The sequence below is a fragment of the Typopeltis vanoorti genome, chromosome 17 (assembly GCF_054136105.1).
Source record: "Typopeltis vanoorti isolate ZY-2024b chromosome 17, IOZ_Tvanoo_1.0, whole genome shotgun sequence".
Taxonomy (NCBI): Eukaryota; Metazoa; Arthropoda; class Arachnida; order Uropygi; family Thelyphonidae; genus Typopeltis; species Typopeltis vanoorti.
The window spans coordinates 30,040,228-30,056,213 of NC_143565.1; the positions used below are offsets into that span (position 1 = coordinate 30,040,228).

The 15,986-nt window shown below is 34.3% G+C and overlaps 1 protein-coding gene across 1 annotated transcript in view; it reads left to right on the plus strand.

Moving 5' to 3' along the window:
- The window catches only part of LOC150097257 (protein singed-like), a 118,257-nt gene that overhangs the window by 86,515 nt on the left and 15,756 nt on the right, over window positions 1-15,986 (plus strand). Inside the window, exon 5 of the mRNA XM_090407629.1 lies at window positions 15,121-15,277. Within this exon, the coding sequence (XP_090263755.1) occupies window positions 15,121-15,277 (157 nt within the window). The remainder of the gene's footprint in view (window positions 1-15,120; window positions 15,278-15,986) is intronic.

A 15,986-nucleotide genomic window follows, 5' to 3' on the forward strand; every position in this document is an offset into this window, starting at 1 on the left:
TATGACATACACAGCTGAAGTTATAACATGCAACAGGAACACAAGTCATTGTTCCAATACCAAATAATTTATGTTTTGTATTTCTCAATATTAATTTTTCTTTGCATTCATGTACGTTGCCTTAATACTAAGTATAGGTAGTGAAACATGTCGCAATTCAATCTATATGAAATCTACGCAGTTATTTCAAGTCTATTTTAAATGTATCTATTTCAAGGTTATTTAGCTGCTACTTTTGTGTTATTTTTTTATGTGATTATTGATATTCATAAAAGGTTATAAGCCTATAGTACATTAGTGCCATCAGTGAGGTAAGGATTTTTCTAGTTTCGATTAATTTTTAATAACTTTTTGTATTTTATCGATTCTTTACGTAGATAATTTATTAGAAACTAAATATGGAACTTTTTTCAAGCTACTTCAGGCATGTAATAAGAAGGGCGGTGATCTCACATTGGGTGATATAATTAATCTCCCACTTAAAGACAATTACAAACATCTATACCTATGACGGGATTCAAACCCACAGCCTGTTGATTAGAAAGCGAATGCGCTAATTAGGCCAATGAGGTCGGAAAATGTGTTTTTTTTTTAGACGATAGAATAAAACTCGATGTTCTTTATTTGTTTTTGTTAGCTGATGAATATTATTCAACAAAAATTAATCATCTTTACTCGATTTAGTCTTGAATTTGCTGGTAAAATTTACGACTAAAACGAATTTACTCATGGATGTCAAAATTTCTACAAATAATGGTGGCAAATCTTGAGTCATTGATTTATGTGCATAGAGAAGTTGTTCGAATCAGTCAGGATAATCCATCTACTGGATTATCCTGATAAAAGTGTGTCACACACACTTTTATTTTAGTGTGACAATTTCGATAAATGGTAACATATCCTGTCATCGCCGTTCTTTGATAATGGCACCCTTATGAAATGCCCCAATGTCATAGTGTTTCTATGCCACTGGGTGGCAGGTTTTTTTTACGTCCAGGAAACTTCATTGTTTTACATTCTCAAAAACAGGCAGCCGATAAGATAATACACGTTTTTATAAACATAACATAAATTGGCAAAGCATGATAATAAGAGAGATTAAAATTATAACAACTTCAGAAATATCAACAAAACAGTAATCATCAACTTGGGTAATTTCAGACATCAACAGTTATATCAGAGAAGGCTGATCAGCATTTGTGTTAGGAAACGTTGATATATAGCAACTACAATGAATAACAAGCAGCAATCTGTTGGACATTTTTGATTATAATTGGTTTATAACCGGTGACAATGTGAGGTTTTAAAATAAGTTTTTCGCATCGACGTTGTCTCCAATGGCTTGAGTTTAGTAGTTCTGACATTAAAGATAATTTCATTTTGTCCTTAATCTGACGCTGACTTTGGGCTCAACCTCTTTAAATACTGTCCACTGAAGTATAATCTGAATTCTCGAAATCATGTGAACACCCAGAAACGGTTTAATTAAACTTTATTTCCATTATAAAAATACTAAACGTTTTCTGCTATATTTCAGAAATTATTTTTATAGTTTAGTTAATTTTTGTATTTCTTTGTTAACCTCAATAGAAAATGATTATCGTACTATTAGTTCTGCTATTTGTCTATTTTTACACGATAAACAAAGTTACAAAGAAAACTTTAATTACAAATCGTGAAGTACTTTTACTTAACCTACTTAACCATCCGTGCTGTCACTTATTGTTCCTTTTATATTTGTTATATGCAGACTATAATTTGTAAACCAAATAGATGTGATTATCCGCACACAAAGTTATATGTTTAACACTGTTGATATTCCAGTCAGGTAAGTTGCATGATTGCTTAAAGCTTTCTAGCCCATAATAAAGACAGAAAAACTGCTTAATAATAAACTGTTTCAAAAAAAAAAAAAACGTTTTGACGTTTTCATAATTTACTTGTAATAATCTCCTTCAATTTAGATAGTTGCATGACAGTATTACTCATAAAATTTAGTATTTACATTCTCAGCATTTCGTTTGTCCTTCAGAAATATTTGATTTGCCTTCTAGGTTCATTGTAGCGTTGGGTACAGCGTGTTTTTAACTTTACCCCTAATTTTATTCATTACGACACCGAGTTCAGTGAATATGATTTGTTAAGCCTATTGTTGAACAGACGAATATTAAAGTAATATTCGTGCTCAGAAAAGTAATGTTAAAATATTATTAATAAAATCGCGGATCAAACGAAGAAGCATTTCCTTCATGTTAATGGAATGAACAGTTAACAGTTCATGATTACTTTGGTTACAAGAACCACCACCACCACCACCACTACAACAACAACAATAGTAATGTATGGCTTTTGTTTCCATAGCGACAAAAGAAACACTTACAGTAGCCACCTAGAGAAATTTTTTCTAAGGTTTTCGAATTAATCAAATTAATCTTTGGCACAGGCAAATAGGGTTTAACCCCACAACTCAAGAAAATCGATAGATTTTCTTGAGTTGTGGGGTTAAGAATCACTACGCAGAATCACTACACAGCGACAATTATCTGCCTTATTCTCCTCCATGGCTTATAGTTACGAGCACGGCTCTTTTCAAAATTGGCAGTGAAATCGCGAAATTCTTGCTGTTTTTTTGATCATTTAAAAACCAGAACATGTAAATAAAGTAGCCATTAAAGTAAAGAAAAGAAAAGACGTGCAATTTCTATACTTTAAAATCCGCACTCTTTTAGATGTTAACTGGCCATGAAATCCTATGGTAGGAGCGCTGAGGTATAAATTTGCTGTTCAGCTTCATGGAAAACCTGGAGCATGCAGTTAATTCCGTATTTTTGGAATGCATGTTTTCTAATTGCATATGACTTCTAAATTCCTACTCACATCTCTTTGAAAAGAATATGGAACTGTAACTAGTAAATTGCACATTTACTAGTTACAGTTACTTCTAAATGCCTATCCTTATGCCCTTCTAAAAATACGGAACTAATTGCATTTACCTCTTCACATTTTCCATAAAGCCGATTTCAACCTCCGCGCTCTGCGATTCCTAGATCCATACTTGTAACTATTTACCTTCTCCTCCCCCTGATGCCAATATAAATCATGGAACTACCATTTCTTAACTAGCTGTCTGTGATGGCTAAAGTCGGAGATTGGCTGCCAACTAATCTTCAAATAAACGGCATCACATACTTTCTCTTTTGGAATAAAAAGTGTCAGCGGATTTATTTTATTTATTTGTTATACCTAGCACTTCTATGAAGTCCCAGGATTCATTCTAAGAGGCCACGATCCTATTTCTGTCTGTTAATTGCAACCTTTAAGCAATCATACAACTTACCTGACTCTTGATGGTTTGCTTGTTTTGCGGGAGATAAAACCCGACATTCTATGAAAAGAGAGCAAAAAATAAATAAAGATTTCTCGCGTCATCTGGAGAATTGAACTCATAAATCGCATTGTTATTCCAACTTCTACTGCACTTCTTGAATTTTTGGTACTTTAACACGGAGGACGGCATTGTTATAACCAATTTTCTTTGTTTCGATACATCAAGTTGACTGAAATATTTTCTAAATATATCAGATTATAAGTCAGTGTGAATATTGTAAGTTGCTCATGCTATGAAAAAGATGGGTCACCCTCTGCTCTGCATGATGTTTATCAATATTATGAACAACACAAGTTTTTCTAACTGCTGTTTGGGAAACAGTTTCGCTTATATTCGATATCCTGTTTAGTCAGTGTTTTAATACTTAACATGCGGTATCTCTTTGCCATCCAATTTTCTCCTGATAAATTGTGTCAGTAATTTTAGTCTTCTGTCCTATTTTGTAGACCAGTGCGAACATTTAGTGCATAAAGTGGGACTTTCTGGTAGTTTATTTAGAAGAGCTGGAAGGTTGCATTGCGCAAATACTCATACTAATTGATTCCATCCTTGGTGAAAGATAATCACGATTCCGGTACAATGACTTGGAATGTCTTAGAGCTCGTTATCTTGTATCAATGGCAAATATCTGCTTGGAACCATTTTGCCTTTTTATGTAAGGTGTATGCAAAGTTGTTTTTGAAAGAAAAAAAATCCGCATAATTTGATTCTTTCTGACTTTTCTGTAATATTTTGAACTTGTAAATTGTATTATTATTATCATCATTTTAAGGACAGTAAAATGAGATATTTAATATAATAAGCCTTTATATATGAGTTATTTTACTGAATATTTTATAGGTAAAAATAAATAATTATAAATTTGTTAGTTACGTAAATTGTTCTAATAGATGACTGACAGATCATTGAAGGTACGTTATTATTTTTTACGTATTTGTATTACAGCTTATAATAAATGAAACTAATAAATATATTAGTAATGAAACGTATTTCATATTAAGAGCCGGACATGCGCGGAATATATATCTCAGTGAGAAAATTGCTCTGAGATCTTATTACCGGAACGAATGCAAGGTGGTCCGTTCTTCCTGCTATAAATTGTATTTTCCTAAACTTTTAAAGTAATCCCCTGTGATTTCGTCACCACGTAGCGGACTGACTTAAATTGTCGCTCTTCAGGAAATTCAACTTTTTTTTCCCTTCCGTCAGGTCGTTGAATCTTTAAGAATGTTTCTTTCGTAAGCCTACCTGCTGTCGATTAACTTTATTTTTTCTGGTTTGTTTTTGATTCTGGCTTTCCGATGCGTAGGTTGTTTTCATTGCATGCATCGTACTGCGTTTAAAGTCATCACGAGGAAGTCATGAGAAAACACACTTTAGTTGTGCAATGCCATCTCCCTGAGCACTGTAGCGAGGCAAAGTACATGCTAAGGTTTTATTGTGTGGTAATTTTTGCCGCTTTCATCTTACCATTGAAGCCTATTCTCGCTAAATATTTTGAATTGAGCATCTAAACGATTTCTAAATTCTATTGCTCATTTCACAAAGCAAGAAACTAACCCCATAAGCGATACATAATAACTGAATATAAACTTACCCATCGACGTGCACGGAAAGCTAAAGAACTTTATTTATGGAGCGAAGGCGTTGCACAAAGAGGACAAGAATGATACAAATGTTACAGCAGTTATCAATGGAGTCATTCCACCAACACTGAAATGCCTTTAATCTTTCGAGAAACGTGTATATATGCTTATCTGCAGAGGCAGAGTTACGTATTTGTGTCCTGGTGTTATTTATAGGAATCATCACTACTAATATAATTTATTACTTTGGGACAGTCGTAAATTAATAAATTTGCAACTATTTAGAATGATTATGTTAAATGACATTTATGTACACTAACTCTTGATGCGCGCCTTCGTAGTGCAGTTGCGAGGATTTCGCGTTATTTGTTCATCACCAGGAAAGACCTGGGTTCAAATCCTGTCTAGGGCGCGAGGAACTTTATAAGGGCTTTTAAAAGAAGGCGAGTAATTAACTTGTATATGGAAATAGTATGGGTTTTTTGATTCTCAGGTCCTTGCCTGGACATTGACCTGTAGCTGCTTTTTCCATAAGAATAAATAAATAAATTTTTCATCCTACAAAACTTTTAAACCAGCCGTCGAACACAAACACACACACATACACTCAAGAGAAATCTTGGAATTACGTTGCCTCGAATGTAATTCTAATCAAATGCCAAGGATATTGGCATGCCTTTAAATGCTAAAATATTATCTGTTTCGTTTTTTTTTTAATTCAAAAGTTTATCTGTGGCCTAAGTTGCTCTACAACTCAGTCCACTATATTTCTCGAACCTGTTATTTATTTCATTCAGTATATGTATTGTACTTCTGTATTATTCAGCATCACAAGAGAGAATAATTTATGAGCTTTAGAAAAAGTGCCATTAATATATATCTAGCAGGAGAACATTTACACGCAACAACATATATTTAAACATAAGGCTAGCTACGCTATCTTAAAATTCTGGTACTGAAATCAAACTGTTCAGAGTTCAAAGTCTGCAGAACTTCCACTTGGTTGCAAGACAGCACGTCAAGAACTGCACAGTATCAGTTTGTACGGAAGGACAGCTGCACATAAACCAAACACCACCCATCAATCAACCCATTTAAAGAACATCGTATATAGTTTGTGATAGCATAGCTACACTCTTTTCTGACTGAGTAAAGCGGATGCATAAACTGGGGAGTTTCAGAGACTGAGGTGTATAATACCTCTGAGGTGAGTTATGTTTCCCGGTGTGGACTCGAACCTTTGGATGTAATGCTTGGAAGGATTAACGCCCACGGATACGCAACACTTCTTAATAATAATTTGAGGTTTTAGGCCAATATGGAGAAATAACTGGTTTTGGACCGCGTTTAACAGTGGTACATAGATTAGTGGTCATGTTGAAAGAAAGAAAGAAATGATTCAAGATACCTGACTCTCATCATAAAGCAGAGAGGAATCTTATATGGGCTTTTTCAATTGAAGGTGAGTTAGCCGATCTCATACGGAGTTAGTAGGGTTTTCCCCTCCTGGAAACTCGAGTTTTTCATCCCACGTACACGCAAATTGGCCATGAGCACATACGCAATTCAAAGACAAAAAATACTGCTGTTGTTGGTGATGGGCGGTAGACAGTGTTGATGGCAGTAGTGTCGTTGTGTGTATTTGGAGAATTAAGTAGTAGAGCGACTGTAAGTTGTGTGTAGCGGAATAGAGTGCCCTCCCACGATGAGTCCTTGGACTCTTTAGAGGTGCAATAATAAAAAAAAAAAAAATAATAATAATATTATTATTATTATTATTGATAGTATACCTAGAACAGTGGGAAATTGTGTGTGTGTGTGTGTGTGTGTGTGTGTGTGTGTGTGTGTGTGTGTGTGTGTGTGTGATTTAGTTTCTCTGTAAATAGCAAATGTTTTTATTTATTTTTTTATTTTTTTCACGCTACCAACGATAAATTGGTTGGGTTGAGTGGTTTTAGAATTACAGTCGAACTAAGATTGATCTAAGACTATGAGGCCATAATATTATGTCTGTTAATTTCTGTGTTCGTTGTTCTGCCTAGCTGCTTGTGTTTCAGGATGAAAAAACACCGCTACCTCCGTATGAGACCGACTAACGCACTTTTATTTGCATACCTTTGTAAAAGTTCCTGGTGCCTTCAGCTGTATTCGAAATCTTTTCCACGGAAGGACAAATATGGTCTTCACGGGACTGCGCTATGGAAACTCGTATCTGTTTAAGAATAGTTTCCTTGAAGTTCGGTATTAGTAATATGGATTATGTCAGCTGTTCTTCACCACGTTTATCTCATTTTCCAAAAAAAGCTAAAATATGGATTTTACTGAGTGTTTATGAGTTGAAACTGCTAGATTGGACACAGACGATTTGTTTTGTTATCCTTTTTTTTTTTTAATTTTTTTTTTTCCAGACTCATCACAAATATCGAAGTTGTATAAGCCTAATGAATGAAATGCTGCCAGTCATGCGTTCCTGGTTTAAAAGAAGTATTATTATTATTATTATTATCATTATTAATAATAACATTGGCTACCGACTGTAACGGATTTTAGCGGTACTGGAGTTCAGGTTCGTTGAAAACTGAGTAGAGGTGAACGGCCCATACTTTCAGAAGCTGTGAACGACAGCTCCGGACGCTCATTGATGCGGAACACTACCGAGGGAGGACAAGTTAATTGTGCTCCCTACATACGGATGTGAAAGGTAATCTTTGGTTTATTGAACACACAATACCCGGAGGGTTAACCAGGTTTCAGCAATCCGATCGGTAATTTTGGTACTTTTGTACATATCAGTTTCTGTGGTTTGTTATTGTGTAACGGTCTTCAGAATCCTCTGAAAGAGATACTCTTAAAGAAGCTTTGTATTTCTATTATTTCTTAATCAATCTGTCTTTTGCATGCAAGTAATATATTACACCAATGACGTTGGGTGAATTATTGAATAATCATTTCTTACGCATAGCTTTGAATAACTAATTAGCTTTATAAGTTTAAAATTTATTCGTTATTAGGTAACTTTTCAGTTATCTTTTTCTTATTTTTTTTCTAAAATTTATTTTTTCCTGAATAGTTTCACATACTACAGACAGACAGAACCTGCTCAGTTTTGTCGGCGTACCTGCAATCATGCGTGACGTGACGTCACACCAGCATTCGTTGCACTTCACGAGTTTATTTTCATTTTAATTGTTTCGTTATGGATATCGATAAATTGCTTCTCATACATTTCGGTTTTGTTATTTGTTTTTTTAATTTAATTACACTTTTTTAAAAGAAAACTCATGCGTGTTATTTCCAATTCAAACAGTTGATAGAAAAATGTTTGTTGTTTAATTAACTTATTGAATATTATTTCTAATTGTTTAAAAAAAAAAAAAAAAAAGAAAAAAAACCGGAAGCTTTAGGCAGGGGTTGGTTATCGTTCACAAGACTTTCCGCTGAATTAGTGAAGCAGAAACGAATAAGTTCCCACATCGGTCATGAAGTAGCGAATCACTAACAGATGTCCAGCTGAGTTGTATAGCATAATCCTGAACCTGTGCGAAAGTCTGGAACACGATCTCGGGCTCGCATGAGAAGAAAATTCTCAACAGCAGGAGTAGAATATAAAGATTTCAGTAGTTCTCGGGTCTTTGATCGCTGTTGTTTGAAACATTAAGCATTGTAATACTTACATTATATGTTTTATTGAAAATTCTATTTGGGGACATAACGCAAGATTAATTTTATGTACTTCATTCCTTGAATTTTGTTCTATTAGATATTGTAATAATGTTTATTTATTTATTTTATTATTATTATTATTATTTTATTTTCAAGGCATGTCGAAGTATGCTTGTGTCCCTTGAATTATGCCCCTACTGTGTGTGTGTGTGTGTGTGTGTGTGTGTGTGTGTGTGTGTGTGTGTGTGTGTGTGTGTGTGTGTGTGTGTGTGTGTGTGTGTGTGTGTGTGTGTGTGTGTGTGTGTGTGTGTGTGTGTGTGTGTGTGTGTGTGTGTGTGTGTGTGTGTGAAGTATGGCGTCTCTTGAACCGCACGATCATATACCAGTAAAACGTTATTTGCCTTTTTTACTCTCATTCAGTGGAGTTTTCTTCATATACATCAATCAAAACAACACATCACAACAGACTGAATGCAGAAACCCTGCGTCTTCTATTAAGTCAGACATTAAAGAGATTTGTAAAAATGTAAAACAGTGCCCCTCTTTTCACTATTTTGTGTTTGGAAAATATCGCTATTTTTCATAAAAATATGTTACTTATGTTAACATGTGATGGGTTTATATTATTATTATTATTATTATTATTATTATTATTAAATGACTTAATAAATAAATATTTAAAATTTTTTCTCAGTTTTGATTTCTCATACAGTAAACATCCATTGTATAACTCACATAAACAAAAACTCTTTGGGGTTTTCAGTAATTTTTAAGGATTTAAAGATTCTAAGATCAAAAGGTTTGAGAACTGCTTCACTAGTACAACCATATTCTCACTCGTGCGGCTACACATGCGCAGAATTACGGTACAGTTTGGGACTTTATTCGTACGGTGACCTGCATCACTTCCTTAGCTCGGCATATACTAACAGAGCTATACCGAGCTGAACTTGGTTGCAAATGCTGCATGCTAAACTGATTTCTAACTAAAAAAAAAAAAAAAAAAGATTTTTCTCCATTAGCCTTTATTGCATGAAAAATAGAATTTGAGAAGAATAGGCTATAAATATGAAAATATGATTTTACTATTCCTCGTAGTGACTATTCCTCGTTTTACTATTTACTGTTCCTCGTTTTTTCACTGCTTGTCAGATCAGACTGTTGTTGTTTTCTTTTAAAGTTAAAAAGTAACAAAAGCAAAAATAATTTTGAAAATTATTTTTAATGTGACTTTCAAAAAATGCTTTAAAATTAGTTTTTTAAGCTCCGACACAATCGCAAGGACGACATGACATTTGCCCTTCTGTTGGTAAAACTAAGCCAAATCACGTACTGGAACTTTAAGTAAAGTAGTCAGTTTCATAAAGAAGTAGCAAGTTTTTTTTTCTCCTCCACAAAACAGGCAAACCAGCCTGAGAACACGAGCAATCCATAAACACAATACCTTGACTCCATTTAGTTGTTTCGGCGGTAGTTCCAACTAAACGAAATCATGACCAATAATATTGCTTCTCCTGAAATACAAGCCTCCATAGCTCAGTCAGTGTCAACGATATCTTTGGTTGAAAATAATTGACTTTGAATCCAATCTAGGGTGAGTTAGCTGGTCTGCAGGTGGAAGGTTTTCCCATTCTGGAAACTCGGGTTTTTCATCCTACAAACTAGCCAACAGAAGCTAACAGACATAACGCACTGGCCACTGTAGTCTTGGTTACTTCAACCATAATTCCCAATAGTTCTGAAGTCACCAGAAGAATAATTCTGTATATTTTCGAGGAAAAAAAAAAGCTCCAACTTTGTTTTACTAGGAGGAATTATAATGTGGGCAGCAGTGAATTTTAATAATTTTAGGTGTAATGTATAACACAACGTGCTGTTTTTCCAGTAAATAATAATCGTTGTAATTGAATAACCTAAATATTTTATAATGACATTTCAAAAAAAAAAAAAAAAAATCACGGAGATTCTGTAAAGAAATTGAGAAGTTTACAGAGAGATTTGATTTTCTCTTTAACTACTCTATATTTACAACTGGATCCTACTATTTTGCAAAATGCAGAACCATACTTACACTTTTCCTGAGGCGGGAGGGACCCCGCTCATTGTTTGGGACCCTTAAATTGGCCCTAAGTTTTAGGGATCCCAGCTAGAGCCTCGTGCGCCTGTGCATAAGTACGGACCTGGCAAATGTACTGCTGCTACTTTTTGTTATGTGTTTTCTTACAGGAGTTTTCTAAAGACAAACTTGTATTTTAACTAGATCTCTATATAACTAAATATTTGCTCATTTTCATACAGCTGAGGACGATGATCTCTGTCTTCGAAATCGGTTTATTGCATGCAGCAAAATCTTCTGTGCGAGATAGAACTAGTTGTACTATTCATACATTAAAGTGATTGTCACGTACTTTTGAATGACTTCCATACAAATTGCCCTTCTTCGAGTTAAATTACTATCGAAAGTGAAACTGAATGTCAAGTATTCTGTCTCTTTTTTTTATTAAGGAAAATGCAAGGAAGTGTTTGTTCCATTAACCTCGGTCTTTAACCCTTACGGAAGCGCCCACTCTAAATCACGTGGTTTCAAGAAACTCGTCTCAATAGTCTTGTACATTGCCGTAAAGCATTTGGTATGAGACGCTACTTGTAAGGAAGCAGCAAAATATGAAACGCTACTATTATTCCACCGGATCTTGACAGGCAGTTGTGTTATTACTGTTGTCATGTCGACTCAAAAGTTCTTCCTTAATACGTATCCTCAGACTCAGTTCCCCCCCCCCAAAAAAAAAAGATGAAGGTTTAACCGCTGGTTTCTTTACGCCATATTAAAATGAAAACTATTATTAAGACAGACTGGTTGGAAAGTTACTGAAACAGCTTTAAGAGAAATGTGTAGGAATATGTTTTACGTGCAGTGTTTTAATTTCTTCAATGGATGCTTTTCTACTGTCGTTTTGTGCACAAATTTTGAGAAACTGGAATGAAAACAATTTCCATTACATTTTTGAACACACACACACACACACACACAATTTGGCTTTTTAACTTACACATAGGTACTTCTGCTTTTACGTTTAAGTAGGTCCTGCAGTCAGTAATTATATCAAGACTTCGCCCAGAAACATTTTTGAGTAGCAAGTACAAATCCTGTCTCTTTCTTTACGATTAATTAGTAAATGAATTAGGTAATAAACTTAAACCATTTAAAAAGGAAAAAAAACTGTTTAATACTCTAATTATCAAACAGCCTACTTATGAACTGTATTTATGAACCACCTCCGTAGCCATTAGAAAAACGACGTGACATTTCTCCCTTCGATTGGGAAAGTCATGAGGTCAGTTCTCGTTTTGAAGAGCCTTATGGCATTTTTTTTTTCAACAGAAGGTGAGTTAACCGATTTCAGACCGGGAATAACAGTTTTTTTTTTCCTTCTGGAAACTTGGGTTTTTAATCCTACATACAGGCGAATCGACCAATGAACATACGCAACCTACAGACAAAATACTGTTGGTGGGCTGTAGATATCGTTATGTAGATGGAGAGCGAAGTAGTGGGCGAAGGTGGATTGTATAGGTGGAATGCCTTCCGCGATGAAGTCTTGAACTCCTTGGAAGCTTCACATAATAATAATCTTGATAATGATTACTTCTTTCAATCTTGGTGTGCTGAAATATAGCTTCCACTTGACAGACTATTTATCAAGAACTAATTGATAAGAAAAATTTATTTATCAATTACTTCTTGTAATGAAAATTAACTGCTTTTCCATTTTGAAGTTATTCCACTCGATGCAGTTTTGTGTATTCCTTGAATTATGTTCATATGTGTAACTAATTGATCTTTATGTTATGTAATATTATATTATTGAGATACGTTTTATGTCTTTTTAAATATTTGCACCGATAACGCTTACTGGTACGAGATTAACAAAAACAGCGAGCAATGCAGACGTCTTGATGAAAAGTTATCTCATTTTCCTTTCCCCCCTCTTTTACCTTGCGGTGTCGAGTGTAAGTTAATCATGGGAACTCAAACCGTTCACAGGATAGGGTGGTCGCCCCTACGCTCCGGTGTATCCTAGGTCCGTAATGTTGAGTTCACAAGGCCGGTTTGCCTGCTTTGTGGGATGAAAAACCCCAGGATAAACTTGGAGAAAAACCCTACTGTCCACACCCGGCTAATTTGGCTATGGCTGAGGAAGATCCTTCAGCTCCTCACGTCACCGACGGGAATCGAACCTAGGACACTCCTTCCCAGGCATATGGTTGCGAAGCGCACAGCCACTAGGCTAACCGCGCGTGGACTGTTAAAAGTTATATAAAAATATAATTTCCATTGGACTATATGATTCATAATCGACTATACATGCTTCTAATTAAACCAATAGATAATTCACAATCTGTGGATGTTATCGTAAAGATTATGAGCAATTCTAGCCGCCCGGGTTGGCCGAGGTAGCTTTTGAAAGTACGAGTTTTATTTATTTCTTTTATTTTTATTTGTTTACAAATTTTGTCTTCCAAATTGTTATAAAGTTCTTAGATATGAGTCAGTCTCGCTCACGGATAATGAATTACTTAAAAACTTTTCATTTTTATGTCATTTTCTTCGTTCAATACGTTAAAGAACGTTGGCTAAGGCTGTTATTCCAGTTTGTATCAATCAACTTTAGCACTTGCCTGAAAATTATTTACACCAATTTATTTTGATACCGAAAACTATGGAGTAAATAATATCAAATCACTTTCCTTCCTGTTAGACGAGAGGCAGTAATTTTTTTAACTTTTTTTTCTGCGGGAGGGCCACATTAAAAAATTAAGAATTGATTGAGCTCCGATATGTATGTAAAAATAACACGAAACCGGTTCTTTTGTTGCATGAAGCGAAACTAATGTATTACATCGTAAGAGGAAAAGAAAAGGTTACTGTTTTTTAAACTATTTATCGAATCATCTTTGGAATTTCATCTTCCAGCCTATCTGATTGTTATGTTAACACCAACTTTTGCTCTTTTTTCCCGCAAAATGATTCTGATGCACACGATCGCCAGTAAAACTTAAATAGGCTACAGCGATGACACATCTTCAGCCGCTCTGATGGTAGACGTGTGTACACATCATCTAAAAAAAAAAGTATTAGCTTACAACATTGAAGCGTGTCAAGCCTTATTGGAATGTCATTATACAATACGTCTAAGAAACAAGAATAGTTTCTTTATGTTGGAGGGAGTGAGGAATATTTCTGCAGCCATCTCATAATTTAGTTGGAAATTGGCGGTGACTATTAGGGGTTTTTATACAAAACTAACAAAGTTGGTAGCTTTTTTTTTATTTAATTTCCTGTAAATAAAAAACAAAATGACGTACTACACTTGGAATTTAAGGTCATCCAAAAGATATTTTATTGTGGTATCACCAAGGTAATTAAATTTAAAAAAATTGATATGGATTTATTTTAAAGTTTTCTATTTATTTATTTTTTTAAATCAATAGGCGTCTTTGAGGAATTTATTAATGTTAAATGATAATTATTATCAGATCCGAGTTATTTGCCTAGACCAGGAATCTCAAACTCAGATCGGGTGTCATCGATTTACATTACGCGCAAAGCAGTTATTTCCAGTCCATCACTGAATTTTAGTTATTCTAAATATTTTAACCGATCATGCTGAAGACAATTTTTATCATTGCCTTATTGTTTGTTTTCCTGTAAAACGGACAAACCGGCCTGAGAAACGTAATTAGTTACCTTTGACCACAATGTCTATAGTTAACAGAATAGATAAAAAGCAGACTTCTTGAGATTCGTGAGACTGTATATAATATTGTTGATTTGTTAAAACATTTTTAAGGATATATAGTTATTATTATTTTTTTTTCATCCGATGTTCTAAGTACTCATTTTGGAACAGATAAGTAGACATTTTTCCCCAGAAAGAAACTCGATTTTTTATTTCTGTAAATCAGAAAAATCGACCATTTTCCAAGCTATATATTAGCGTGCATTAGGATATTAACAAACAGTAATAATACTAAAATTAAGAACACAAGATGGCGGTAGATGCAGCAGGGACACCAACGGCCTCTAACCAGTTTCCAAAACGATAGGACTAAACAGTGCAGCCTATTCTATTTGGGAAATAAAAAAATAATAAAGGATTTATTATTTATTATTATCTATGTTGCAAGGTATTCGTCCCTTTAATTTAACATAATTTCTGCTCAAGTTGAAAAACATTTTATTCTCAAAATAATATGTTCTCAAATTTTGAGATTGATTTATCTCAAAATAATATTTTGTTAATCATAAAATATAATAAAATAGTTTCCATTGTATGATAGTTAATTAAGATTGATGTGATGCTATATTTCTGTCTTTCCTTAGTAGTAATAAATTAAATTAAACTATTAAATATGATATGAGCAATATTTTAACACACACTCCGCAATATTTTTCTAAAATTTTTTATATTTTTATTTCAGGTGTTGATGTGACAGCAAATCAGGACGAAATTTCTGAGCACGAGATCTTTCAGCTCGAGTTTGATGCGCCTACCAAACGATGGTATATCCGGACCATGCAAGACAGATATTGGAGCCTTCAAAGTAGCGCTGGAATTCAAGCCAATGCAGAAAAAAAGTAATATAGTTTTCGTTACGTAACAGCTATCGCCCATATTTATCTACATATTCAGAATGATGTGATACATAATTGTAATTTAAAGTTTTGTTGACGTGATTTTTATCGCTTAGAGGATATAGAAATACGAGTTTATATTTTATGATTAAATACTTTATTTTTATCACATATATTTTCCATTATCTTTATCATTTTTATCTTATCATTTTATAAGCGAGTCTTTAAGCTTATTAAATTTATTTTGAGTTTATGCTTTGAAAAACCAGGCAGAGATTACTATGAACAAAATGAAGGGGTAGGTAACAATAGTAACTGACAGTCATGAAAGTAAGGGTTGTGGGAATAAATGAGTCGCTGTGGTGGGCATGCTTTTGTTTAGTCAGTGTGAGAGAAGCGATGGTTGGAATCAAAGACATACCCAACAACTCGTAGTCGCTACCCACCATCTAATTTCCATAATATATATTCGGTCTTAATGGAAGTCCTGAGACACGTACAGGATATTTTTCCTGAAGAGTACAGATATTAGGAACAGTCGAGTCGAAGGAAGTCTGTGCCACAGGGTTTTCAGTTAAGTGGTGTGGAAATCATTAACGTCCAGCAAGTGGATTTTTATCTTCTTAGTTCATTAGCTAACCGTTCCGAAACACTCTCCCACAGTTTAAAAGCCGTGGATGAATTGTTCGGTTACGTTTGAAGTGATCATGTT